General features: G+C 39.4%; 1 protein-coding gene across 1 annotated transcript in view; it reads right to left on the bottom strand.

Annotated features, from left to right (window-relative positions):
* Window positions 1–21,914: 21,914 nt before the first annotated feature.
* LOC101856677 overlaps window positions 21,915–26,699 on the bottom strand; it is a 15,099-nt gene continuing 10,314 nt past the window's right edge. Inside the window, exons 4-6 of the mRNA XM_005105004.3 lie at window positions 25,204–25,335; window positions 23,622–24,143; window positions 21,915–22,423 (exon numbers count right to left, since the gene is read on the bottom strand). Coding sequence (XP_005105061.2) covers window positions 21,929–22,423; window positions 23,622–24,143; window positions 25,204–25,335 — 1,149 coding nt within the window. The 3' untranslated portion in view covers window positions 21,915–21,928. The remainder of the gene's footprint in view (window positions 22,424–23,621; window positions 24,144–25,203; window positions 25,336–26,699) is intronic.

Raw genomic sequence — 26,699 nt, 5'->3', positions numbered from 1 at the left:
ATGTACTACTTACTGATGTCACCTGATTTAGACAGAGCAAAACCCTGGACATAACTATTCAAAAGTATTATGGTTTGAATACAAAAAAAGAAAAAAACCCCCACACGTTTGGGTCAACCTCCGCTGAAATGAATTCATAGTCTACAACTATCTTTCATGACTGACTATTGTCGGGGTCATGTGAAGGGAGGAGGAACATGAGGAGAATAAAAGTAAAAATGGGAAAGATGAAATAAGGGGGTAGGGGGCAGGGGGTAGCAGGAAGCTAAGACGGCGCTAAAACCAGAAGCACCTCTTCCGAAATAAAACTGCAAATCAAATTGTCTTACCCTTGGCACTCTTCAGCATCTCTTCGCTTTGCCCTTTCGACCTTGTCGTGACCATTCGTCTTCCATTCTTGTCCTCTGTCCATCCCTTCTTCCTTTTCTTTTTCTACCTGTTCCCATACTCTTCCTCCGTGGCTGTTAAGACTCACCCCTTTAGTTTCTTTTTTCTACAGCACAACCTCTTCTGGTTTTCAAGCCTCCCCCCCCCCTTCCATTTTCTCTGTCCCATTTCTCTGCCTGTCAGTCTGCCTGTTTGTCTGTTTCTCTCTCTCTCTCTCTCTCTCTCTCTCTCTCTCTCTCTCTCTCTCTCTCTCTCTCTCTCTCTCTCTCTTTCTCTCTCTCACTTTCTTTCTCTCCCTCCCCCCTCTCTCTCTCTGTCTCTCTCTGTCTCTCTCTCTGTCTCTCTCTCTCTCTCTCTCTCTCTCTCTCTCTCTCTCTCTCTCTCTCCCCTTGTTACTATCTTCTCACCCCATCTTTTTACCCTTTATTTCTTTTAGGAAATTCACCCTTTCTTTTCTACCTTTTATTACAGGCACGAGACCCTCTTCCACTATCGCATTATCCCCCCTACCGTCTCGCTCAGTTCCGACAATAACATGGTTGTCTGAATAAGGCAAAAAGGCGCTGCTCTTTCGCGAGGGCGGCCAAATAGACGTGCTTCCGGTCCGGTTATTTCAATGAACGGGCGTCATCCGTAGTTTAGCCCAAGTCTCTGATCCATTTTCTTAACTGACCGTGGTGTCTGCTGAGTAAACTCACTTTCTGCTCGTACGTGACAGCCAAGTTAGAGAAGCGAGGTCATCTTTTGAGTAGAGCTAGAAGGATGGCGCGTGACGGTATCTCGAATATCTAGATTCCGTGTTGTTATGAGCGGGCGATGGCCGAGGGTTGTGATTGAGGCCTGTACCATGAGAGGTTAACTTCAGGGCGGAGTGATCATCTTCAGGCACTCCACTACATTAGAATTACAAGATTACAAAGTTTTACCTGCCCAGTACCTAGTTGGGAGAATTTGAGATTAAAAATGTTGAGTTTCACAACATATCGAGCTTTTTCGAATGCAATTTTTTAAAAATATCTTTAAAAATAACCTAACAATTTTGATAGAGCAGATAGAACATAATTTGGTTTCTGACCTCGTGGTCTTAATTACTCAAAGCAGTCAGATAGAGCTGTATATTTTTGAGGAAGCGACTCGTCTAAGATCGTGGAATAATTTTGACAAACAGGCTCGTGCTCTTGGAGATATGAACGGGATTTATGAAAGGGGATGAATGAAGACCATGTCTTTGCGATCAAGCCCAGAATGCTCCGATAATATAAGAGCGGATAGGATCACGTATACGTGAAGGAGCTCAAAAGGAAGAGAAACATTTAGAGGTTACTAATACACTTGTATTTATGGTTCTTTCACTCTCATGATTGGTTAGTCTTTCTCTGACTGGAAGCCTATCATCCTTCTTGGCATAACATATCGCATTACAAATGGGATTCTTTGCGTCTCGCCTTACTGTGTTGTTCTGTTTCCTTTCCTTGACAAAATCTTTACTTTTCGACATGCAATCAAAACTGTTGTCTATAATGGCTGCCATTGAAAATCAAATTGCTTTGTGTATAACTTTTTGAAAACTATGGCATTCGAAATTGATTAATATTACTTATTCTTAGGTTTCCAAGACGAAAACACAAAGTGGCAAACCCTCATGGAATCTGCGCTACATAAAAGTTCGCAAAATCCCCAAAAGTTCAAAACTGCACGTTCCGCTGGGGAAGTGCTCTTGGCCGTGTTTTGAGGATTATGAAGGAATAATCCCCTCAACGTCCTACAGTTACCAAAGGCAGGAAAAAAGTAAAGAAAGAATAATACACACGGAGTTCTTGTAGCAGGATAACACTGTCAATACTCATCAATATATGGGGACTCTTCAAAAACGTTGAGCACGATTACCCCGAACTCGGTCGAGCAAAAATAAATTCTATTCTCCAAAATGACAAAGCTCGTCCCACACAAGCCAAAAGATTCCGGATTCCATAATGCATATCAAATTTCTCGAAACTCCCCCCCCCCCCTCTCCCCATAATATCCTTCCTTTAGTCCAGACTTTGCCCCACCTAACTTTTTTCGAGACTTAAAGAATGCACTTGAAAGAAAATCAATATGCAGAAGATGCAGAAATCGAAGTTGAGGGGCCTTGGTGGCCCAAAGACAAAACCAAAAAACCTCGCAAACAATAAAAAAGCAGCTAGAATTTTTCCGAAGACGCGATGAACTGACTTGCTTCTTGTTGGTGTTTTTGGGTTAACAGAAATATAGATTATGAGGAAAAATAAAGGAAGCATTTAACAGCGGACATCTTGAGTTTCCATTCAGTATAAATGGTATCTGGGGCGTCATTAATTTTCAGTCAGTCTTGTAGTTGCTGTTGTTGTTGTTGTTGTTGTTGTTGTTGTTGTTGTTGTTGTTGTTGTTGTTGTTGTTGTTGTTGTTGTTGTTCTTCTTCTTCTTCTTCTTCTTCTTCTTCTTCTTCTTCTTCTTCTTTCTCTCATTGCTTTTTGTTTTTTGTTAACCATCATCATCATCATCATCATCATCATCCTCATCATCATCATCATCATCATCATCATCATCATCATCATCATCATCATCATCATCATCATCATCATCATCATCATCATCATCATCATCGTGTTTGTAATCTATCCGAAGCCTATCATTATGTTATGATAGTTATCGTTGTCATCATGGTGTCCCTGCCTCATTAGGCCAATGAAAAAAAGATGTTATTATAGAGAGAAGAAATGCAGTGCCATAAGACTGTCTTGGTTTAATAGGTTTTATTATGAACACATCAGAGCTCTTCTAGAATGTCTGGTGAATTATGAAATAAAAAGCATTTGGAACAAGAGGTGGAAGGTACATTATAATGTATCAGTTCATCAAAACATTACAAAATGCTTTGGATGTTTTTCAAACTATTATGGCTCAGAGACCGTAAACACAGTATTTATAATCATTGGTTATGGCTTGCGGTTTTCTTCTAAGTCTATAAAGGAATGCAAATCACCTGAAAACGAAAAAAAAAGGATCTGAATCTCATTTCAATATAACTTTTATTTCATGCATTCTGAAAGAACAGTTCTGAATAGCAGAGGAGTTGGATAATGGTATCCCTGAGGCTCTGTTGTGTCGATATTCCTCTAAAAATGTTTTTAGGAGTTGTTTTTTTTTTCCAAAGGGGAGGGCGGGATACCAGCGATTACAATGAAATACGACTTCTGTCAGCTGATAAACTTTCCCATTTCGAAACTTTTGGGCATCGCGGCTGTGAGCCATCGAACCTGCAGAAGAAAGGGCGAGAAACAATAACAGGGTAACGGGAATTTAAGGGAAGAGCCATTACCCCACGGGAGTCGTAAATCTGCGCCGGTCCTTAAATCTCCGTGCTGGACGCAACGCTTAATTGGCGGCTACCCCTGGGTCTTAGAGGTCCCGCTTCTCATGGAAAAATAATAGCATTTTGTTCTCAGATAGTAATAGAAATGGACACTTTTGGTACAAGAAAAAGGGACAAACTTTAAGGTTGATTTAGTTTTTCAGTTCGTCGTCTGTGTTGTGTATTTCATGGGCTGGGTCCGTGGCGATAGCGTTGGCCATTCCAGAGATACCATCGGGAGATCAGCACTGCCCACTAGTGTCCGGAATGACTGTATCGTGGTCACTTTGCACCGCTAGTGGTCAGTCTCTCTATCCGGGGGTCCTGGGGCCAGAGCCGCATGAGATCTGGGTTCGCCTGACTGCCTGGCTGCCGGATAAGAGACAAAGGTTAATTACGAAACGATGCAGTCTCAACAACATTTTCGGCTCCGTATGGCCAAGGGGTGAATTCATTCTCTGGCCTGGTCTAAAAAGGAATTGGGAGTTTTACTCTCTCTTTTTAAAATGTTTTCTCTTTTCATGCTGTTTCTGCTCTCTTTTTGTTTTGTTTTGTTGTTTCTGTTCTCTTTCTCTTTTGTTTTCTTTCTTTCTTTCTCTCTTTCTATTGTTATTTTTTCTTCCTGTCTTTCCTTCTTTTAGTGGCGTTCGTAGCTTAGTGGTTGGGCTACCGAACTCGAAATGAGAAGATTGCGGGTACGGAGGTTCGAGCCTCAGGTGGATCCAACATTGTGAGGAAATGCACTTACACAAATTTCCCACTTGGCTCGGTCCTTTCTGAGACGAACGTTGAACTCGGAGGTTTCGCCACTTAAATAACCTAATTATGCTGATAGGGGTGTTAAACCCATTCAATTTCACCATACCATTAATTGTTTTTCTTTCTATCTTTCTTTCTTTCTTTTTTTTCTTTCTTTCATTGTTTCTCTATCCCTCTCCCCCTCTCCCCCTCTCTCCTGTTTTCCTCTATCCCTCTCTTCCCCCTCCCAGTCTGTCTGTCTGTCTGTCTGTCGCTCTCTATCCTCTCTCTCTCTCTCCGTCTCTCTCAAACGCACGCAACCATCTCACGCAAAAGCGAAACTTAAGACTAAGTTGCCTGGCTCTTTCACACAGGCAGCTGAGAACTGGCCGCTGCTACGGAATGGTCAATCATGATTGACCCAGGTTGCTTTAATGCCCGCCACGTGCCCAGATTTACGAAGCAGAGAGGGCCCTCTTCCACTGCTGGATTGGACCTGTGCCACTTGGATTACCGCCCCTGTCACCCTTTCAAGCGCCGCACTGAATCGCCAAAATGCCAAGCATCTCCACACACTAAGACTTGGGGGGAGAAACGGGAAGTTTTTCTCTGTCTCTGATCCATTCATCAGACCAAGCGTTCCCAATTGACATGCGGTTAGCTGTTGAGGGTGGGTGGAGAGCGCCTCTGATAGATTCTGATCGATGTCTTTCACTCTGATTTTTTTTCTAATTATTATTATTATTATTATTATTATTAGTAGTAGTAGTAGTAGTAGTAGTAGTAGTAGTAGTAGTAGTAGTAGTAGTAGTGGAAGCAATAGTAGTAGTAATAGTAGTAGTAGTAGCAGTAGTAATAGTAGTAGTAGCAGCAGCAGCAGTAGTAGTAGTAGTAGTAGTAGTAGTAGTAGTAGTAGTAGTAGTAACATTTCTTATGGCTAGTTTAACAGTATTTGTTTGGCGAGGGTTTCGTTTAACTTTACTGTGCCCTTTTGTGTGATGTTTTGGTACAATCTCAGCACCCACGGTGGACACGAACAATTCGTTTGGAAGGCTTGAGTCACACAATGGGTTCTTTGTGTTCCATTTTACTTAGACTGGACCCTCGGTCCACGGATGTTCATTAATGGTATCTAATCAAAAGACCTAAAAGCAATAAGAAAAGATGGCATCCCTACACCAAAGAATATGTGACGTATTTATGATCTATCCGAGCTCTGAACGATGCTTTCTTCTTTCACACCATTACTGGCGTAGAATAGATGTGCACCTACCGGGAATAGAATTTCCAAAAAAACAAAACAAACAACCCCCCCAACCCCCCCCCCCCAAAAAACATAGGCCTACAACAATAATACTCACATATATATATATATAAACTTATCCGCTTTCGGACTAACGGCCTCGTTTGGTATAGCAGCTAGGTGCCTCGTTGTCGTACACAGGTGACTCGAGTCAGAATCCCCAGCTAGAAAACTGTTTTATCCACTACCTCGGTCTTTCTGCCGGCATGCTGTATTCGTCTCTGCTCGGGTTGGTCCTGACAGGCAGTGTTGTAAAGCCCGCCTCCTTAGTGATTTAAATTGTGTTGATGGGGTCATAAAAATACCGACACAAAAGTATAGCTTTAAGACGCTAACTCATACCTCCCTCTTCCCACGAATCAAAGATTCGCCTAGATTCATGCACAAACAATGGCACAACTCTACTGACCTTAATTTTTCCATTCCTGTTTGTATCATCTATTTACTCTACAGGAAATATGAAAATATATCTTTTTCCCAGCCTGAAAAGATGTGAGCCTTCCAGAAATACATAAGAGAAATAATTTTTGTTTTAGTCTCTCTCTCTCTCTCTCTCTCTCTCTCTCTCTCTCTCTCTCTCTCTCTCTCTCCCCCTCTCTCTCTCTTTCACTTCCATGCACGCTCAAACTCTCCTCACCCACGAAAAAATTTATATTATAATTTTCCCCCTTCCCCCTACCCACCTTCCTCTGGATCCAAATTTTTTGCCTCGTTAAATCCTTCGCCAAACCCGATCATTTGGCCAACGTTTCACGACTTTTTTGGCCTATCGGAAAATCCGTGATCGCTTGTTTAGCCGAAATAATATTTTCCTAACAGCCAAATCAGAATCGTGCACATTTTGCGGCGACCTGCCCTGAGTGTAGCAAAAACAATTCTTTCTGTGAAGAGAAAACAGGTTGAATAAATGCCCTGAGAATGTGCACTGTGATTTAAGTGTGATACGGTGTAGCTATATTAATCGAGTCAACAAGGAAATGTTTTGGAGTCGAAGGATTGTTCCGCCTTCAATTCTTGGCTTAGTAATATCTAATGTTTTTGTTTTGTTTGTTTTGTTGCTTTGTTGCTGGGGTTTTTTTTTGTTTTGTTGTTGTTGGGTTGTTTTTTTTGGGGGGGGGGAGGTGTTTTTTCTGTTGTCGGTTTTTGTTTTTGTTTTGTTTTATGCATTTTTTTTTACACCTCCATAGGCCCAATTTGAATAATTTAGAAGGCGGGCCAACCCAAGCCGAGAGTGAAATAACATAAAAGCAGAGAGAGTGATTTTTTCATGAAAACTTTCCCGATATGGGAACTGATTTCAGCAAAGGTAAGATTGTCGCTCCTTTCGTCAAAGTGGAATCTGACCTGCTCGGACCAGATTGCAGAATATTATGTTTTGTTGACGAGCTAAAGATTCTGTTCCTTCGAAAGTGGTAAGTTGCTGCTTGTCAGGCAAGTGATGATTTTACGATCTATGAAGATATAACAGCCGTATTATACGTAAAATCAGCTGAGCTGTGGGAAGGATCTCTTAAAATTAAATACTCCCAGAGCTCTAGCTTTTTTCCGTTCGCAAGGGATTCCACAGTTTTACCTAATTGAAGGCTGCGAAGGGTGTTGTCTTAAAATCCAGTTAAATATTGATGAGCTTGTCTTTGTGAGCACTAAAACTATTCGTACTTTGACAGACAATCATAATATGGCTCCAAATAAGTAGTAAATATAGCACAGGACCAGGTCTGGATCTTGAGGTTGACCAATTCGGTACTTACAAAAACATAACTTAGGGTACGAGAAGAAGAAGAACTCTCGAGGGGGCTTTCCGACTGCGTATTTTAGTTTCAGTAAAAGTTTTACGACGCTTGCAACACAATACGGTCATATAAGTGTCGTTCCAGATTTTAAAAATTTACGAGAGCCGAATCCACCTCTCAGGCTTTGTTCCAAATGGAACCCCAACCAAAGAAACACGTACATAACACAAGCGGACTAATGATTCGACAACTTCTGAGAAATCTAGGTGGTTGACTAAACTGTAACTCAGTCGTTTTCAGTTCACCTGATAAACTGTCCCCGTAGAATTATGCAAATTTAGATTGCCAAATTATGCCCAAAAAAGCAAAATTATGCAAAAATTATGCAAGTTACCGTAACACCATTCGCGACATGTTTTGCACTTTTTCAACACGAATTTTCATGATTTTCATGTTTTATGTACAAAAAAAAATTGAAAACAGAACATATCAGTAGGCCCTATCAGTAATTTGTTGTGTATTTGGAAAGAAAACTATACACATCAGTCAGAAAAAAACAACCAAAAAATATAATCTCTAACTTTCAGAAGTAGATCTAGATCTATAGAGAAAAGAATGTTTTTTATTTTTAAAAAGGGTATCTGGACTCTGATGCTGCCACATTACTAAAACCAGGGACACCTGTCGAACATGAAACATCAGCAGACATGAGAACAACAACAGTTGATGGATTGAAACGTTGAACATGCTCAAGAAACAAAATCCCAACCCATGACCAAGATTTTCTAACAAGGGAAATAACCAACTTGTCACTTAAATGAGACTTATTACATTGATTACTTCCCTTTAGTCACATGGCAAGGCGTTAATTGTTTTGTGAAAAAAAAAAGAGAAAAAAAACCCCTGAAAAAACGCGGGGAATCCACAATTATGCAAATGTTGCAGAATTACACGAAAAAACGCGGCTGCACCCCGGCTGCAGAATCGCATAATCCTACGGGGACAGGATAAAATCCTCTAAAATGGTGCTTCCTTTTGACTGATTTGATCTTGCTTGGTTTAACTGGATTTATGCAGATGAAATTTGGGGGAAAGTTTTTCAGCAGAATTTATAGAATCTATTGGTGCAGATTATGTCAACATTTAAAAATGGAATATCAATTAAACATTTTAAAGATTAAGTGGTGGATTAATTTTCTCTTATTGTTTTCTTGTCTGTCTGCATTGAAACGTGACAATGTTAAGGGAAGACCCGTGTTCAACGATCCAAGAGAATATGAATAAAAATTTTCAAAATGTCGATTTTTTGTGTGTGTGTGCAGAAAAGAGTCCCTTGACATCTGTTCTATCTGGTCACAATGACGAAACTATTGAACCCCCCCACCCTAAATGATCTAAAATGACGTTTGAAAAGTGCATTTTGAACTAAAAATCATTTTAGAAATTCCCGTTTTTTCTGTTTTTCTCATAATCTGTTTTTTAAAACATATTTAGTGAACTCCTTGGTGCAAGGAATTTACAAAACCTAATGAAGCTAGAAGCTTCTAATTTGGCGTACAAGCGATTTAAGGTATATTCTGGGGATCTGTTTGAGGAATTTGGGAAATATTGATATCTTGTGAAAATATTCAATTTTTTATAACATATTATACCCCAAAGTTTCGTCAACTGACTCTTGGGGGTCCATTTACTTTGAGCTCACTTTTTATTTTTAAAGATAGGTCAAAGTACGTAAACAGATCCACAGTCCATATAGGTCCGCACTTGTGTGCCAAATCTCAGACTATAATTGTCAATATTTTCTATGAAATTATTCTGCACTAAGAAACTGGTTTAAAAATCCAAGATGGCCGCCACAAATACCCATTTCTTCAGAAAAAATAAACAAATTCACCCTCAGTACATCCTATATTTACCAATTAACTTCATGCATAATTACATGAAAGTGAATAAAAGTCTTTCGTTCAGAAAATGTTTCCCGGAGTGTACGTCTGCTATAAAAGAAATGTTAAAATAATACAACTTCACAAAACACTATATCTGTATCCATCTTTGTAAGAAACTTTCGATAAAGAAAATACAAATAATATGCATTGTAGTTCGAATGTTCGTACTTAATCATGGTGTGATATCATACCAACATCCGTGCATTATGATGATTTCAGATTCTCATCGCAGGATTTGTTATCTTCTTTCTGTGATTACGGCCTGCCGATATTATGCTCCACTTGTAAAACATTTTTACATCCTGTGATGGTAAAGATCGAAGCTCCTTCTGAAAGGTACAAGAATCTCTAGATGCTCTCTGCATACGACATTCAGTTGTGTTTTATGAGCAATCCAGATTATTTCGAGGCACAAAGAGAGGAGTACGTTTGTTCCTACATTAGTAAAAGTAAGTGTGTGGATTAAATGCCCATATCAATACTATTAGGTTATTTTAAAATAATATTATGTGGGACCTCCGAATTTAACGTCCATCCTCGACAGAACCGAGCTAAATGGACTGAGGGCCTTCAAAACTCCACAAAACAATATAAAACGTTCACGAACACCCAGTGCAGGATTTGAACCAGGGCTATCCTCTCGTCCTCTCGGTAATCCAGCATAATACCAACTGAACAAACGGTGTGCCATAAAAGACGTTTTGACGGAGCGAGACATCAAAATTGTAAATACAGGTCTCACTGCTAAGCTACCAAGGGAAGTAGCTAAATGAATACGAAGGCAAAGGTGTTTTTACTCAGTTCTGTCCCTTAACACAACTATATCTCTGCGATTCAAACTCATGTCCCTCTGCATCAAGTGCCTTTTCTTTTACCTTTTTGGTTAACGATGCCCATTCAACCTTCTTCAGATTTGAGAGCATTACGACGAAGAAATTCTTTTGGCGGAATAGAGTAAGATCTCTTGAAGACTCGGCTCAGATTAAAGAATTCCGCAGGATTAGGTGCTATATCCTATTTAAGAAACATAAGTTCATCACAGGAATAAAGGCCTGTTTCTTACTTCCGAGAACAACCCCCCCCCAAAAAAAAAAAAAAACACTTTATTATACATGTACACCTTTCCCCGATCAAATATCAAAATAGAGAGTTCAAATGAAACATAACAACATGTATTCAACATAGTTAAATAAAATTCAACATATAAAGTTCAAACATCAAAATAGAGAGAACAAATTTTAATGTAACACTAACAAGGAAGCTCAGATATCAAAATAACGCTATCAAATGTACCAATAGAGAGTTATTCTACATTGTCAGTTCAAATTGAACAGACATAATTTTAAGTACAATAGGTTATTCGACATGGTTTTGAGCACACGCGCCCTGCCCCCCCCCCCCTCTCTCTCTCTCTCTCTCTCTCTCTCTCTCTCTCTCTCTCTCTCTCTCTCTCTCTCTCTCTCTCTCTCTCTCTCTCTCTCTCTCTCTCTCTCTCTCTCTCTCTCTCTCAGTCTCTCGATTTCTATCTCTCTTTGTCTGTCTGTCCCTCTCTCTCTCTCTTTATCTATCTATCTATCTATCTATCTATCTATCTATCTATCTATCTATCTATCTATCTATCTATCTATCTATCTATCTATCTATCTATCTATCTATATCTCTCTCACTGTCCTCCCTCTTTCTTTCTCTGTATCTCTCTCTGTGTTTCTCTATATTATATCTATTTTCCTCACCACCCTCTCTCTCTCTCTCTCTCTCTCTCTCTCTCTCACACACACACACACACACACACACACACACACACACACACACACACACACACACACACACAATCTCTCTATTAAAATTTGTTTATAGTTGCCGCACTACTTGACCGACAAATGCGAGGTGCGTCTAGAAGGGCCACTCGGATACCTGTTTTTATTTCACCCAAAGAGTAATCAGGGTGGCTTTCGACTATAGAAACCCGCTCACTTTTATTTTCCGTGGTTGCTTTCCCCAATCTTTATTCCCACAGTGTTTTCAATTTCGATCGCTCAGCGTACGGTATTGTATGCAGTACTTCGGTTGATTTGCATTTGTTTAGCGAGCATTATGTAATCGTCACTTCGCAGAAAGGCTTTTCGTATACCGGTACTCTCTGTTTGTCCTCAAGATTGACTCTTTTTATAAGTTGTTTTGGTCGAGCGTAGAATTTGAACTTTCCTATGCTGCATTAGAGCTGACAATGACGGATTTGATTTCCCTCACATTTACATTTCAGCTCTCCAATGATTACAGTTGGGCTGGCGTTTGCTTATGTTTTCCATTGCGTGGAATTTGAACTCCCTATTTATGAATTAATTTTACAATTTTGACCCTTAAACTTGTTTTGCTGTTGCTGCATTTGAACTCTCTATTTTTGACTTTTGATTGGTGTACATTCATAACTAAAGAAGCAATATTTAAATGTGCTGCTTTTATAATAAGTTGTATAAAGCAAAACAAAAGCATGTTAGAAATAAAATGTTTAACTTTCTTTTGCACACCTAATCTTTGGACTAAAAAAATATTGATTGTCACAAGTATTTTCCTCGTAGTCCACTTTGATAATCAAATATAATCATACAGTGTCGTTATTGTCTCAGGCTTTACATTTTGTGAAATATGCTATGAATTATTATTGTTTATTATTCTTTAAAGATAATAATATTATCAAAAGTCAGGTTGACTGTCAGACGCACGTTCTGAAAGTTGGTGAGATTGAAGTGAACATTTAAACCAAGTTAGGTGCAAAGAAAAAAATCAAACAAACAGACGAATGGATAGACAAAGAAACAAACACATAAATAACATGAAATAAAGGTTGGTGTTCATACATTCAGCTCGATTTTCTCATCATCCAGACAATGACATAATTTTAATACACTGAATTCACCCTCACAACTCCCAATATTCGCAATCTCAACTGTCTCAGAGCTAAGCATTTCCTTGAGGTAAACAAAATGTTAACACCTTCCCCCCATTCCTATGGGGGCGGCCATTTTTGAAAGGAAATAAAAGATAAAAGGAAATAGCCATTCTGATTGGTTGATTAACTTAACAATACATTTCGATTATCACCGGGAAGAAAACTTACTCACTTTTGCAAAGTTAGTAATATTTTGTGTAGTATCCAAGGTGAAAGTAAGCTGCTTATTAAAGTCTTCACCATTACAAATTAATTTGCTTGCTTTCTAGCTGAACACTCATACTTTTAAGTACGGCTTTTCGACAAAATATGACCCAACAATAGACTTGGAGCCTGGTCAACCCCAGCTTCTCATGTATCTTTTATTGGGAGACTTAAATAACACTTCTGTAATTAGTTATGCAGATTGCATATTGCGTCCTTATATAGATCTAACTCATATATTATAAAGCAATGTGCACCCCATACTACTGCTATCTACGTAGGGTACATAATATCGAAAGTAAGTTGTCAATATACTAAGCCTAAAATTATTTTGATTTATAAAAACAATTGCATTTTCTTAGTCTGTGGTATCGATTGCATGGGCACAAAATATATTCTGTCTAAATTCAAAGTCTAAATGTCGAAAAAGCAATGCAGAATACATAATGCTGGTACAAATATCAAAATAATTAAACAATTTTTAAAAATCTTTCCTCTTAAATTTGGCTGTCTAGGCTTATTACAATTTAACAGCGTCTCGACGATATATACGTATAGCGTGGGTTGCACTAGTGGCCTACCATCTGTGAAACACATATTTCAAACCAGAATCTGAAGCCGTCTACAATCAAATATTTGAGAAAAAAAAGTTTTTCTCCTTAAAATTTTTTTTTTCCCCCTTGCCCATTTATATGAGATTGACGCCATCTGATTAGTAGAAAAAAGTGCATATGATTGTGTCCAATAGTGTATTATATGCATACTTAGTATATCAATTAACTGTAATAGCGGATAGAAATTCCAGGATTATAGATGTAAGTCATTGATCTGAGAGAGGTGATGATTTTAACATTAATAGTGGTGATGAGTCATGATGAGGGATTTCGTTTAAGTACTGTTAGCGTTAGTCCTATCTTCCTCTCCTCCAATGAGTCACGAGGGACGTGGGCACCCTCTATCCCGTTCCCTACTTGAACCATCTTTACGGTCACCATGAAGTTCCGAAATGGTGGGCTCAGTCTCTGCTAAGGTGACATCGTTAGTGTTAGCCTATTCTATCGGGCCAAGACAAGTGTAGAGAGGAGCTAAGTGGGAAGACAGTATAGTGGCAGGTATGTTGGGGGTATTTGTAAGCGGGTTGTAAATAGCAAGTTGGCAGATTATGATCTTTACAATTGCAGCATTCTACTCCCTGATCCTTTGCCCCTAGTAATCTTTTCGAGTCCGATTGAGCTTGGAGAGATTCTGGCGCAGGATCCTCGAGCCCAAATCGAGAGGGCACAATTTACACAGAATATTGTATCCCCTCGCCTCAGGGGGAGCGACCTCAAACTCCCGAATCAAGTACCCTATGTCTGAATCCTCCCAGTCTCGTCCATTATTGGTGGATCTACTTCCATTGCTAACGTTGGAAGCAATTCCTACATTTTTAAAAAGCCAATTTTGTGGAAATGCTGGCTGAATATGTTTTAGTGGTTAGAAATGACTAGAGAGCAAGCGGGAGATAGATAGATAGATAGATAGATAGATAGATAGAGAGAGAGAGAGAGAGAGAAAGAGAGAGAGAAAGTGAGAGAGAGAGAGAGAGAGAGAGAGAGAGAGAGAGAGAGAGAGAGACGTGAGAGGGAATGAGAGAGCGGGAGGGGCAGTAGGGGGGGGGTGGTGGCGAGATATGAAAGGCTTAGTGGCGGGCAATGAATAAGACGGCGATGATATGAAGTTATGGGGCTGGGGAAGGTAAACAGATAGGTAGATAGCCATAGACAGAAGCAGATAGCGATAGAAAGACACAGCGAAGAGTATGCGGATTGGAAAGAAGGGAATAGAGAGAGAGATAGAGAGAGACATATACCTATGATGTATGCATATACAGTGAGAGTTAATTATAATTTGGTGAACAGGGTGCTGAGGGAATGGTTATACTACAGAGACTTGCCATCTTTTTTCCAAACATAAGGCGTCCATTAACTATATCTAAAGGGGTATTGAACAGTGTTATAATATAATGCCATTTTATAATACTATGTAACTAAACGTGCATTACCTTTTCCTTTCGTTTTTCTTCTTAATCCACACAAGTGGAAGCATCTGGAAACTAAGTCCTAAGCAGCCTCTTAATTTTGTGGCAGAAAGCGGAAAGAGGACTTGATGCGATGACTATTTTTTAAAAATTTGAAATGATAATAGACAATACTTCGTGTATTGGGAAGAGTGAATTAACTGTAGCAAAAGTATGCATTTTGTCTTGCTCTTTTTTTTTTTACATCTTTAGAATTTGGACAAAATATAATTTTTTTTAGCTCATGCCCCGGTACCACAGACCAAAAAAACTGCAGTTGTTTTAAAATCAAAATTTTAGGCACAGTACATTTTGCCAATTTGCATACGATATTATATACCCTGTCACAGAGACTTGTTATTTTGCCATCCCAAGAGTCTGATGTGCGTGTATAGTGAACTGAAGCAATATGAGGCCAAATTTTCAAGTAACTTTAAAGGGAAGCTTAAGATGTCTCAATGCTTCTTTAATTTTCCCCATAATCTCCATCTTTGTCCACATGGGTGTACCAATGAACAGGCTGCAGGGATCTGTATCATGTAAGCGAAAACATTTCTTTTTGCCTTTGCACCACGTACATACACCAGCTTCGAATTCCGAATCATCGTTGTATTGATTTCCTTTTAAAGTGTTATTTGATTACGTTTCGGAAAAAGTTAAAAATTCGAAAGAGACAATTTCAGGTATGGGCTTTGGAATGGATGTCGCTAAACCTCATGCAATCTGAGTCGCATTATGGCTCTCTAAGCCTTTAATCTCGTGTGGGGACAAGTATTGCCGTGAAGGAGAATAGCATACGTTTTGCCATGCTAAACTCAATAAACGCGATCGAAGTTTTCCAGAAGTCCCAAACATATTGATCCGAGTTGACAGTGTTATCCTGCTACAAGAATTCAATCTGTATTATTTCTTCAAAATGATTTTAAAAAACCAAACAACAACAACAACAATAATAACAACAACAACAACAATAATAACAACAACAACAATAATAATAATAACAACGACAACAACAAACCCAAAGACACAAGCACTCTCCCACCAGTTTATGCAATTTCGAACCTTTTAGGACTTGGTAAATCTTTTTGCCAAAAATCTAAGGATTGTCTTTCATTTTCTGGGTCATAACGATAAACCCATAACATCTAGCCAGCAACACCGTTGTGGAGAAACCGATCACCCTACCAAACGTAACAGAAATACGAAAAATGTTTAAAATTTCAACACCCACATTCTTCTATTTTGATGGATTAAAGTGTTTAATATAGCTTGCACTAGAAAAATTCATTCTATCCTTTCTGGCAAACAACTTCCTTTGTTCCCTCCAATAGAATTAGCACCCCCCCCCCTCTCACTCCCACACATAAGCACACAAATGCGCACTTTTTTGGTTTAATGAATTGCGCTAGGCCTACTGTTATGATGCCACTGAGCTTAAACAGATTGTTGTTTGTTTATACTTGACTGAAGTTAAGTTTTGGACGGGTTATCGATCACTGATGTCTTGTGTATTGCGTACACATGCGTTTGTAATGCTTTTGAATCTATAGCTGGTTCGTGTTCGTCTGTCGGAATAAAAAAATCTAGCTTATTTATGAATTTACCTACGCACGTGACAGCACTTTTGGTGCACCTTACAATATAAATATCCGTCTTCTGGTTGTGACATCAGCGAGGTGCAAGGTCAACGTGATCGTTTTTTCATGGTGTGGAGAAATGTCGTGATAAACATCAAAATTTGTTTCTATGCAATTGGGCTGCACTGGTGCAGAAATAATGATAGGTGCACAGGTACCCAGGTCAAATTTTGATCCAAAAAGAATTCTTTAAAAATAACAGCAAATGAAAGATCACAATCTCCAGGTTCGAATTTGAATTACTGCTTCAGGAAACTTATTAAAAAATTATGTCTTCTGGGTGTGGTAGAACAATGCTAGCTTGATGAAATCAGCAGTGTTTTTCTGCCTTGTTTTCTTCGATTACTTCAGAGATGCAACATTTGTTTTTTTCCTAAGAATTCATTCGCCACTGACATCACGAAACACAATCCTTCCTTTACATGCTGACAAAGCCGTACCTTCTGCACACAGTAAACAAAAAGATAGTGCTCAGAAGATAATAGTTTTAATTAGAGTTTTACGGCACTTGCAACACTATGAGTTCATATGAAAGATTAACGCCGAAGATCAGAGATTATACATGTGCAAGAGAGTAACATGCATAAAAAAGTAGGAGAGATCAGGACGATACATGTTTCATAGGAAAGAAGGAGAAAAGTGCACCAGAGCACTCACGAACAATCCGCCGCAGAAAGCAATGAACATCGAGCCAAGATAGTCTTGTTCAGTAACAGTGTTAGGTAAAACAAAGAAAATGATATCAATTGTTAGAATTGGCGTAAGAGCAAGCAGAAAAAAAGATTGCATTTTTTAATTTTTTTTTTGTAAAGTGTTTTACAGCGCTCGCAACTGCAAAAGGTCATATGAGCGCGCGGGACACACCTAATATTTTCATTTGGTAGGAAATTTTGAATTTTTGCCCGGGTGGCGGCCGAAGCCTACTTTTATCGATTTTAGACCACCAAGGTATCTTTAACGTGCGCAACTTGCACATGGGCCCTCCGAGATTTATTGCCCTTGTCCGAGAAGGCTAGGTGTAGATCTTTCCTACCAGAAGATAAGGGGTGTGGCAGAAAGACAGCAGTAAGGAGGAGCCAAGGAGTAGCAGTAGAAAGGCTGCAGAAAGAGTCAGGAGCCCAGAGGAGGGGGCAAAGGAGGTGAGGGGGTGGGGGCAGAAAGTGGAAATGAAAGCAGACAACAGAACATTGCTAGAGAGCAGGAAAGGAGGTGAAAGGAGACAATTTTAGAGAAGAAAATTTTTCGGTCGCTACCCGGATTCGAACCCGGAATGAGAGGCCAATACCTTAACCTCCAGGCCACGAGAGCCCCCAAAGATTGCATGAACACGTCGCCAGCTAGATGCAAAACCCCGACAAATGCTTAACAGCAAAAAATTGTGTTTTTGCAGGGCCTTGCATCTAGTCATAGACTTTAACCAACGTAAAATACATCAAGGAACGCCTAGCCAACGGGTAGTTCGATAAGGATCTCCATGCTGGTTAAAGGAAAGTAACGGAGAGGCGAGACTCTCTTTTGTTTGGGAGGTTAGTTCTCTCAACTTGTCAATGGAGCGAGCTGTTTTCCCTCTACAGCATTATGAGGCATGCGCACACAAGAAGGATTGTTTTTCTTCTTCTGCCTCTAGATAGCTAAAAAAATGACGTGTTCTTGGTGCAGCAAACCACGAAGCAACAGCATCAATAGATCTATAAAAGCTGCTTTGCTGAACGCTCGGGTAAATTACTCGACCATAATATTATTCTTACATAGGCATTTTCTTTCACGCTATTGTTCCGCACTTGTGCAGAAATATTGAATGGTACAAAAATAATGAATCGTGCACTGGCGCATGCTTGAACCATGAGGGGAATTCCCTTGAATAATAGATTCTAGATCAGCTCCGAGCCTAGGCCCAGGGTATATCGTCTCAAGGGGATATTTCGTGGATACTTCAAGTATGATCGGTTGTAGGACTTGCCACAAAGCACGCGAGCCAAAAATTAAGAAAACATGCAACATCTGAAACCAAAGCAAACAAACAAAAACAAAAAAGAACAAATTCTGATAGCTAGCGTTCCCCGTTTGTCAGTTGTTAATTGTGGCTTCTTACTCCAATACACTACTGGCACCGGATAATGATGATGCTGATAATAATAATAATAATAATAATAATAATAATAATAATAATAATAATAATAATAATAATCTTACTACTAATGGAGCTAAGGCCAAATTTTGCGAACAGTATATTCTCAAAAACTAAGGAATTAAAAAATGTCAAACTTTGCCAGTACCCATAACTTGAAACGTAGTGTTGCACTATTGTATTTTCATTAAGATGAAATGTGTAAGAAGAAAGCCCAGTTTAAGTTAAATTCAGTCCATTTGTAGCGATCGCCATTATTTGCTTCGACATTGTATATTCACTGCGGAGTGTCGACTGCGCCAAAGTGTATTTTGTGTTCAGTTGTACATAAAGTAAGTTTATGGGAATTCCCGGTTTCGGTCTCAAGCCTTTAGGAAGAGGAGGAAGAGGAAGAGGAGGAGGTGTAGGTGTGGATGGGGGAGGAGGAGAAATGAAGAAGAAGAAGAAGAAGAAGAAGAAGAAGAAGAAGAAGAAGAAGAAGAAGCAGAAGAAGAAAGAGGAGGAGGAGGAGGAGGAGCAGGGGGGATTAGAGGAGGAGGAGGAGCAGGAGGAATTAGAGGAGGAGGAGGAGGAGGGAGAACAAGAAGAAAAAGAAGGAGAAGAAGAATCAAGCAGTAATACATGTTACAAAGTGGTGACTTTTTCGTTTGTTACCCTACCTTGGGAGAGAGAGAGGGAGAGAAAGAGAGAGAGAGAGAGAGAGAGAGAGAGAGAGAGAGAGAGAGAGAGAGAGAAAGAGAGAGAGAGAGAGAGAGAGAAAGATATATATATATATATATATGAAGAGATAGAGGAGGCCAGAAAGCACTAACAGAGGGAGGGTGATGAGAGTGACGGAGGGTGTCATCAGCTAGATCTATGTGAATCTTAGATCGAGATTAAGAATGATGAAAGTATTGAACGGGGATTTTCCCCCCTGTGAATAGATCTAGAGTCTAGAACTAGACTGTAGGTGAATCTAGATCGAGATCAAGAATCATGAAAGTATTCTTGAAAGTGGATTTTTCCTACTGTGAATAGATCTAGAAATCTAGGCCATCTGTAACGTCTGTCGGTTGTTAAAAATGTGAATTTCTAAACTTAGATCTTTCTATGGGCCAAGGCTCCTTCTTTCAATTATTGGCCTGTGTCTTTATAATCCTTCGAGCTCTAGGCTAGATCTAGAATCTAGATTAGGTTCTTCTCGGAAGCAACAATTGTCATGTAGCCTAACTCTTTTTTTATAAAAGGTGATTGAGCTGGAACTTCAGGAGAAAATGCCACGCCTTTGAAGAGGGAGAAGAAGTCTTACTCCTAGAGGTAGTCAAGAGGAGGTGCTACATGGATAAATTCAAGGTAAAATATTTGTGTTTTGTTTCTTTCCTGTTTTCAGTCTTTTTCCTCTTCTTAACTTTCCTAATAATTCTTCATTATTATTCCGTTCGTAGAACGGGTACTTTTATTACTAGTAATAATAATAATAATAGTAATAAAAATAATGATAATAATTATGATGATGATGATAATGGTGATAATGATGATGATAATAATAATAATAATAATAATAATAATAAAAATAATAATAATAATAATAATAATAATAATAATAATAATAACAATAATAATAATTGTAATAATAATAATAACAAGCAGCATTGAGTAGAGCTCATACCTTTGATTGACATCAATCGTTATGAGTTTTACACGATACATACGTATAATATTATTACTCCAGCAAACCTCAGAACATTCGGAAACATTCCCAGCTTCCCAGGAAGCATACAGTGCAAGCAGCTAATTAAGCGCTCAAACACTAACAAACAGTCAAGATAAAATTTAATGCTTTTATTTTTTTGTTCGTCTTACTTTCTTTTGTAGAAAGAGATAACAGTTGGAGTGTTAGGGGAAACTTCCGCTGACGTGCGTAAGAGAAAAACTCTCCATAGTATAGCTCCCCCAAGCCATTTCTTGGCAGCTGAAGGGATAAATGAGGTATGTTTTCTGTCCCGTCCGTTACCAAAACTAAACCAAGACACAGACTTTTCATAAAGTACTTTTTACAAATGACTGCATTTATATGATTCTTAATATGTCTTTCAAATATTCTGACCATTTCAAATTGAAATACATTAATTGATATTAAATTATAGTGTTATCATTGCAAGAAAATATAGTCCAAATGTCCTGTCAATTGTCGTGGAATAGCTCTCCCTCAACACTGGAGGCGCAAGACGCATCTATGCAGCGGGTGCCGGATAATTTTTGTTATTGTTGTTGATGTTGTTTGTTTTTTCTCACAGCAACACCCTGCCAGTGACCATGTGCGGCTGCATTCAAGAAAAACACTTCGCGCTCATTTCATCATTGACCTTATGCAATTGTGAGCTCCACAAAACTCTTACCAACGCCCCCCCCCCCCCCCCCACAAATAAGCAAACAAAACAACAACAACAAGAGTTCTCCTTTTCAAAACAAGCAAATCCAACAAATTTCTCTAACAAGTTACAGTAGAACAGCATGTGAACAGCATGGCCTTTCGACTTTTTACAAAATAACAAAACAATCAGTAGAGACAAGTTACGCCCAACTCGCTCCAGTCGTCAAGTCGTTCAAGGGAACATCACGACATGTCCACCCATGAATGCAGGTAGTGTGTTTGTCTGGGACCTCTCAAAATGCCGTTTTTAGCACTTCGCTCCCTCAGAATTACAAATTTCTATCTGCTCAATACCTTGTCTGGAGAAATCGCTACCTCGGAATTGCAAAGTTCTATCTAACATATTTGGCTGTTTTGAGTTACTAAGACGATGAGGTCAGAAACCAATTAATATTCTATCTTATTAATCAAAATCGTAAAATTATTCAAAGTTGTTATAAAGATATCAAAATATTTGTATTTGATAAAGTTTGACAATGTTGTAAAACCTGATAGTTTTTACGTCAAGTTTGTCAAAACTAGGTACTGAGCGAATAGAACGTTGTAATTCAAGGGGAGCGAAAAGTGGCGTTAGAGATTTTTCGTTTCCCGTCATGTCAAACTTTTTCGAATGCAATCCTTTGAATATCTTGACAACCACTCCGAATAATCTGACGATTTTGATAAAGCAGATAGAACAGTTTCTGACCTCATGGTCTTAGTATATTTTACTCAAAACGGCCAACCATATCCTACAGAACGTTGTAATTCTGGGGCTGCGGTTTGTTCAAAGACCACCAAGACGGTTCAGCCCAAGAAACCCGTATAACTTTTTTGGGTTTACTTTTCCATGGCCGCAGAACCTTCTTCGTCCCATGTCTTTTCAATGTGCTGAATTATTTATTAACTGTCCGATCCTCATATCGAAGAGACATGTGACGTAGAAAGATCTGCAGCCACGTGAAAAAGAAAGAAATCGATTTTAGAAAAAATATGTAGCATATTAATGTTATGAGTTTCTTGAACTGAACCGTCGACCTCTTCTTCCCAGAACTGAAAACATCGTTCCTTCTTTTTAATGACGCACAGAGTTGTGGAACCATGAGAAAAACCGAACAGCATCTGCGACCATGACGGCCACTAGAACCATAGAACAGAACACGATACCAAGAGTTCCGATTCCTATACTGGATGTCCTGTAATCCGGTATGCTGATCTTTTTGCGTATGCTCGTCGACGTTGATTTCGGGTTTACGATAAGATCTTCATGTATTGCTCTGATCAGAGCTTGGGTTAAATCTTCAGTGATGTTCAGTTCTGTCACAGGGGCATCGGCACCGGCATCGGCAGCAGCAGCAGCAGCAGCAGCAGTAGCAGTAACAGCGTTGTCGTTGTTTTCTGTGTTCAGTATTGTATTCTGTTCAGTCGTGGCAGTTGCATAACCGGCGGGGGTAGAGGAGCTGTTTGTTGGCTCTGGAGCGTCGTCGAACCCTTGTTTTATCAACGAGGCGGTTTCTAACCCCAGCCAGTTACAGCTGTGCGGTGGGCTGTGCTCGCTGAGACTTGCAGACTGTTGGAATGAAGCAGAAAAATGAGTTGATTCAAAATAATGGTTAGTATGAGTATGACGTTGAGGTTGTCAATCAAGGGGAGGGGGGGGGGCAGCTTATATAGAATTGACCAGACAACACAGTTTTGTCAATATCCCCAATTTAATCATCTCCATTCTAACTATCTGTCTGTCTGTCTGTCTGTCTGTCTGTCTGTCTGTCTGTCTGTCTGTCTGTCAGTCTGTCTGTCTGTCTGTCTGTCTGTCTGTCTGTCTGTCTGTCTGTCTGTCTGTCTGTCTGTCTGTCTGTCTGTCTGTCTGTCTGTCTGTCTGTCTGTCTGTCGTCTAAGAAGACGAACTTTCCCAAGGTTAGATACAAACTAATGAAAAACTGAAAATTAAACTACTCTGACTTTCAGACTCCTTAATATAATAGAGCGTCCTTTAAATGATTCTTAATCAGAGCTTTTTTTCTTCAAATTCGAAAGTTACGTGGTTCAGAAGTTTTAGGCGACCAAAGTGACGAACAGTCACAAGTATGATATATATATATATATATATATATATATATATATATATATATATATATATATATATATATATATATATATATAATATATTGTCATATATAAATGAGTGATGCAAGACCAGTCTCATCAAGGAAGACAGCATCTTTTCCTAAAATGTATTATATAATCAAAATTTTCTATTATCAAGATCTTTGACGGTGTCTATGGTACAGAGATTATGCGCTCCGTCGTGATCCGCAGAAGACATGATTTCGATTCCCCTGTCGGGAGAATGTTTATCCAGTATCTTGGTCTTCTCCTGGAGCGTCGTGTCCCTCTCAGTTCGGATTGGCCCTGATTGGCAAGGGTGAAGCCTGCTCCTAAATTATCTAACTTGTGTTGATAAGGATGTAAAAATACCTATATTAGAAAGAAACAGGCTACTTTTTCTATTAATATTGTTGTTACAGTTACTCGCATTATTGATGCTATGATAGCTTTTACTCAGACTATAAAGAAAGAAGTACGCTGCGCAAAGGATGGGTTGAGGGAGTCAAAGAAACTCTGAAAAACTATACTATCCCTATTGACAGAGCTGCAGAGTAGAAAACTCCCCTTGGCGCATAAAAGTAAAAGCAAAAGATAGTGTTTTTTTTAAAAGTCAAAAGTAAAAGCAAGTAATGGTAATAGTCATCGCAAAAAGTACAAACCCATTCATCCTCTTGCACTAAAAACTGACACGCGAAATTCCCGCTTCCACTAAGGAAAAGATAGGCCGTAAAACGAACTCCCGATAGGTCGGTGTCAATCACATGATTTCCAAAATCAGCCAGCACTTGGCTCGACCCTGACAAATCGAGAGCAGTCGCTGAGCCAATCAGAACGGGAGTCCATGTCAGGGAATTTAGTGGTGTCCCGTCCTTTCTGAGAAGATGACGGCTTCCCGTGTCTATGACTACGTAGAGAGTCACTGTTTGTGTGTCCGAGTAGAGGTCAGCAGGGAGATTCCACGAGTACCGAGGTGACCAGAAAGCCTTAGGGATTAGGCTGAATGAGCACCAGTTGATCGTGGGGTGGTCTAGACTTTTTGAGGTCTTCCTCAAAGAGATGGGTTTGGTCGAAGTGATGACGTGATAGCCTTCATGTTTCAGAGAAAAGCTCACTGCATCTCCAGGCACACGAAGGTAGCTATTTTCGATAGCAGGGTCTCCATTCGCCAACTGATCTGGGACCTTGGAAGAATGGAGGAAATAGGATTGTAGATAATTTTAAATGACATTTTAATTCATTGTAATCTATCCATCCATCTAACTATCTATCTATCTATCTATCTATCTATCTATCTATCTATCTATCTATCTATCTATCTGTTTATCTGTCTTTCTGTCTGTCTGTCTGTCTGTCTGTCTGTCTGTCTGTCTGTCTGTCTGTCTAGCTATCTAGCTAGCTAACTATGTATGCCTGTGTTCAATACCACACATTCACACACAGACGGAAAAAATTAACAACAACACATACATACAACACACACACACCCACCCACCCACACACACACTCATATACACACACACACACACACACACACACACACACACACACACAGACACACACAGACACACACACACACACGCGCATACGCCATCCTACCAGTCACCCCATCACCATTTTCATTATACTGTTTTTGGCTGTTCGCTCCACACCCCCTCCACCCCTTTTTGTGCAATAAACCTGTCACTTCCAAATTATTGTTACACATATTGTGAATCCATCACCTTACAGCAATCAGCCGTGTGTGTTAAAAAGGGTGTGTGTGTGGGGGGGGGGGGGTAGAAAAACTTAATACAATGAAAAAATGCATGCAAAAAGACTGTTTGAACTTTCCATTAAAAATGTACCTCACCCATTTCGCACGTTCGAAGTATCTTCTCTTTATGGGGCCAATTCTGGGAGGCCGTAGACTCATGCACGTACAGCAATTCGAACTTATGTTAACAATACGGAGCCGAAGTAGACTTAATGTTAAAAAGAGGCTGGGTGGCAGGTGCTCTGGTGTGGCTTGCTCCTTCCTTCCTACCAAACATCTATCGTCCTTACTATATCTCTCCTTCTCCTGTAATTTGCATGTTACTATCTAACAACACCTCCAATTTTCGGCACTTATATGACCTGTTTGAGTCGCAAGTGCCTTAACACTATTACTAAAACTAAGACAAGACGAGACAAGACAAGATTAAACTAGATTAGATAAAATAAGATAAGATAAGATCAGATAAGAAAGAAAACTCCCATCACCTCAATGGTGGTATCTCCGTAGATGGCGATTGCCAGGTAGATGTCTGAGAAGTCGCCGGGAGGCGGGAACGAGACGTACGTGTGGGACATAGCGTCCACGGGTAGAGGTTGTTGGAACGTAAAAACCGACATCTGAAAAGTATATATAGTTACTTATAGTTATAGTTATACAGTACTTATATAAAAGTACTTATAGTTAAATTATATCTCCTCAACTATCGAACATAGAAACTCCAGCTTTTACACAGTGACATGTATCAATTTGTCTTAACAGATCAATATTTTTGTAAAGACCTGTTAGCTGTATTCTAAAAAAATTCCTTAACAAATGCTTATACAAAATCCTAGTTGGTGGTTTCTTCTGATTATAAAAGGTTTACAGCTGGAACGATGTCGCTTTTAAAAGCAAGCCCGTCATTTTTTCTAATCGTTAGATTATCTTTATTGAAAGCGTGTTTTGAGAACTTTTAGTGCAACAAAGTGTTCACTATAAAATTAATTTCTTGTAGCTAGTTTTGCCACTTAAAAGTATCATTGGTGAGCTGTGACGTGACCAGATGCGTATACAAAAATATGTGTGAGAAGCGGGAAGTGTTGTGAACAATAATCCCATTTTCTGCGTGAAGGTCACTTGTTGTATTTTATATAAATTTATGAAGAAAAGTTTTTAAATCTAGCCTCAACTGTTGTGGAAATATATGATTAAGTTAAGACAGATTGAGATAAACTGCTGTGCAAAGTATGGGTGATATTGATTCTCACGTTAAAAAATATTTGAGGATAAAAGTTGCGCCACGAAATTTTGACCGCACTAAAGGATAGATAGATAGATCGATAGATCCGATATATAGACCGATAGACCGATTGATTGATTGATTGATTAATTGATTGATATTTGTCTGTCTTGCGCTACGATAGCTCAGTTGGTATCATGCTGGACTACAGTAACTCATTGGATAGCTGTGGTTCGAATCTCAGACTGGGCGTTCTTGAACCCGTGTCGTTTTGTAAAGTTTTCGAGGCCCTAAATCCATATGATTCGTTTGTATCGGAGACAGATGTTAGATGCAGAGGTCTCATAGCATAAATAGCCTCCCCCTCCCCGTCTTCCCTCCCCTACCACCCCCCCCTTTCTCTCTCTCTCTCTCTCTCTCTCTCTCTCTCTCTCTCTCTGTCTGTCTGTCTGTCTTTCTCTCACTCTCTTTGTCTTTCCATTTACATCAAGAGTGTTTGCTCTACACTCTATAGTCCGTTGTACAGTTGACATAATTGTATTTCCGACACTAGTTTTTCACTCATCTCCCCTTCTGAAACACCTGGTCTCACTCTTTGTTTCTGTCTCTGTCGTTGTCTCTATCTCTGTCACTATCTCTGTCTCTGGTTGTCCCTCTCTCTATCTGTCTTTCTGTCTGTCGACCTTTATATTTTGGTCTGTCTGTCTGCCTTACTTCCTTACTTTAGTCTTCCCTCCACCCCTCTCTTTCTCTCTCTCTCGC

This window comes from Aplysia californica, unplaced genomic scaffold, assembly GCF_000002075.1.
Source record: "Aplysia californica isolate F4 #8 unplaced genomic scaffold, AplCal3.0 scaffold00446, whole genome shotgun sequence".
Lineage (NCBI taxonomy): Eukaryota > Metazoa > Mollusca > Gastropoda > Aplysiida > Aplysiidae > Aplysia > Aplysia californica.
Note: the sequence above shows the minus strand (reverse complement) of the source record. Positions and strands in the feature narration are given on the sequence as shown.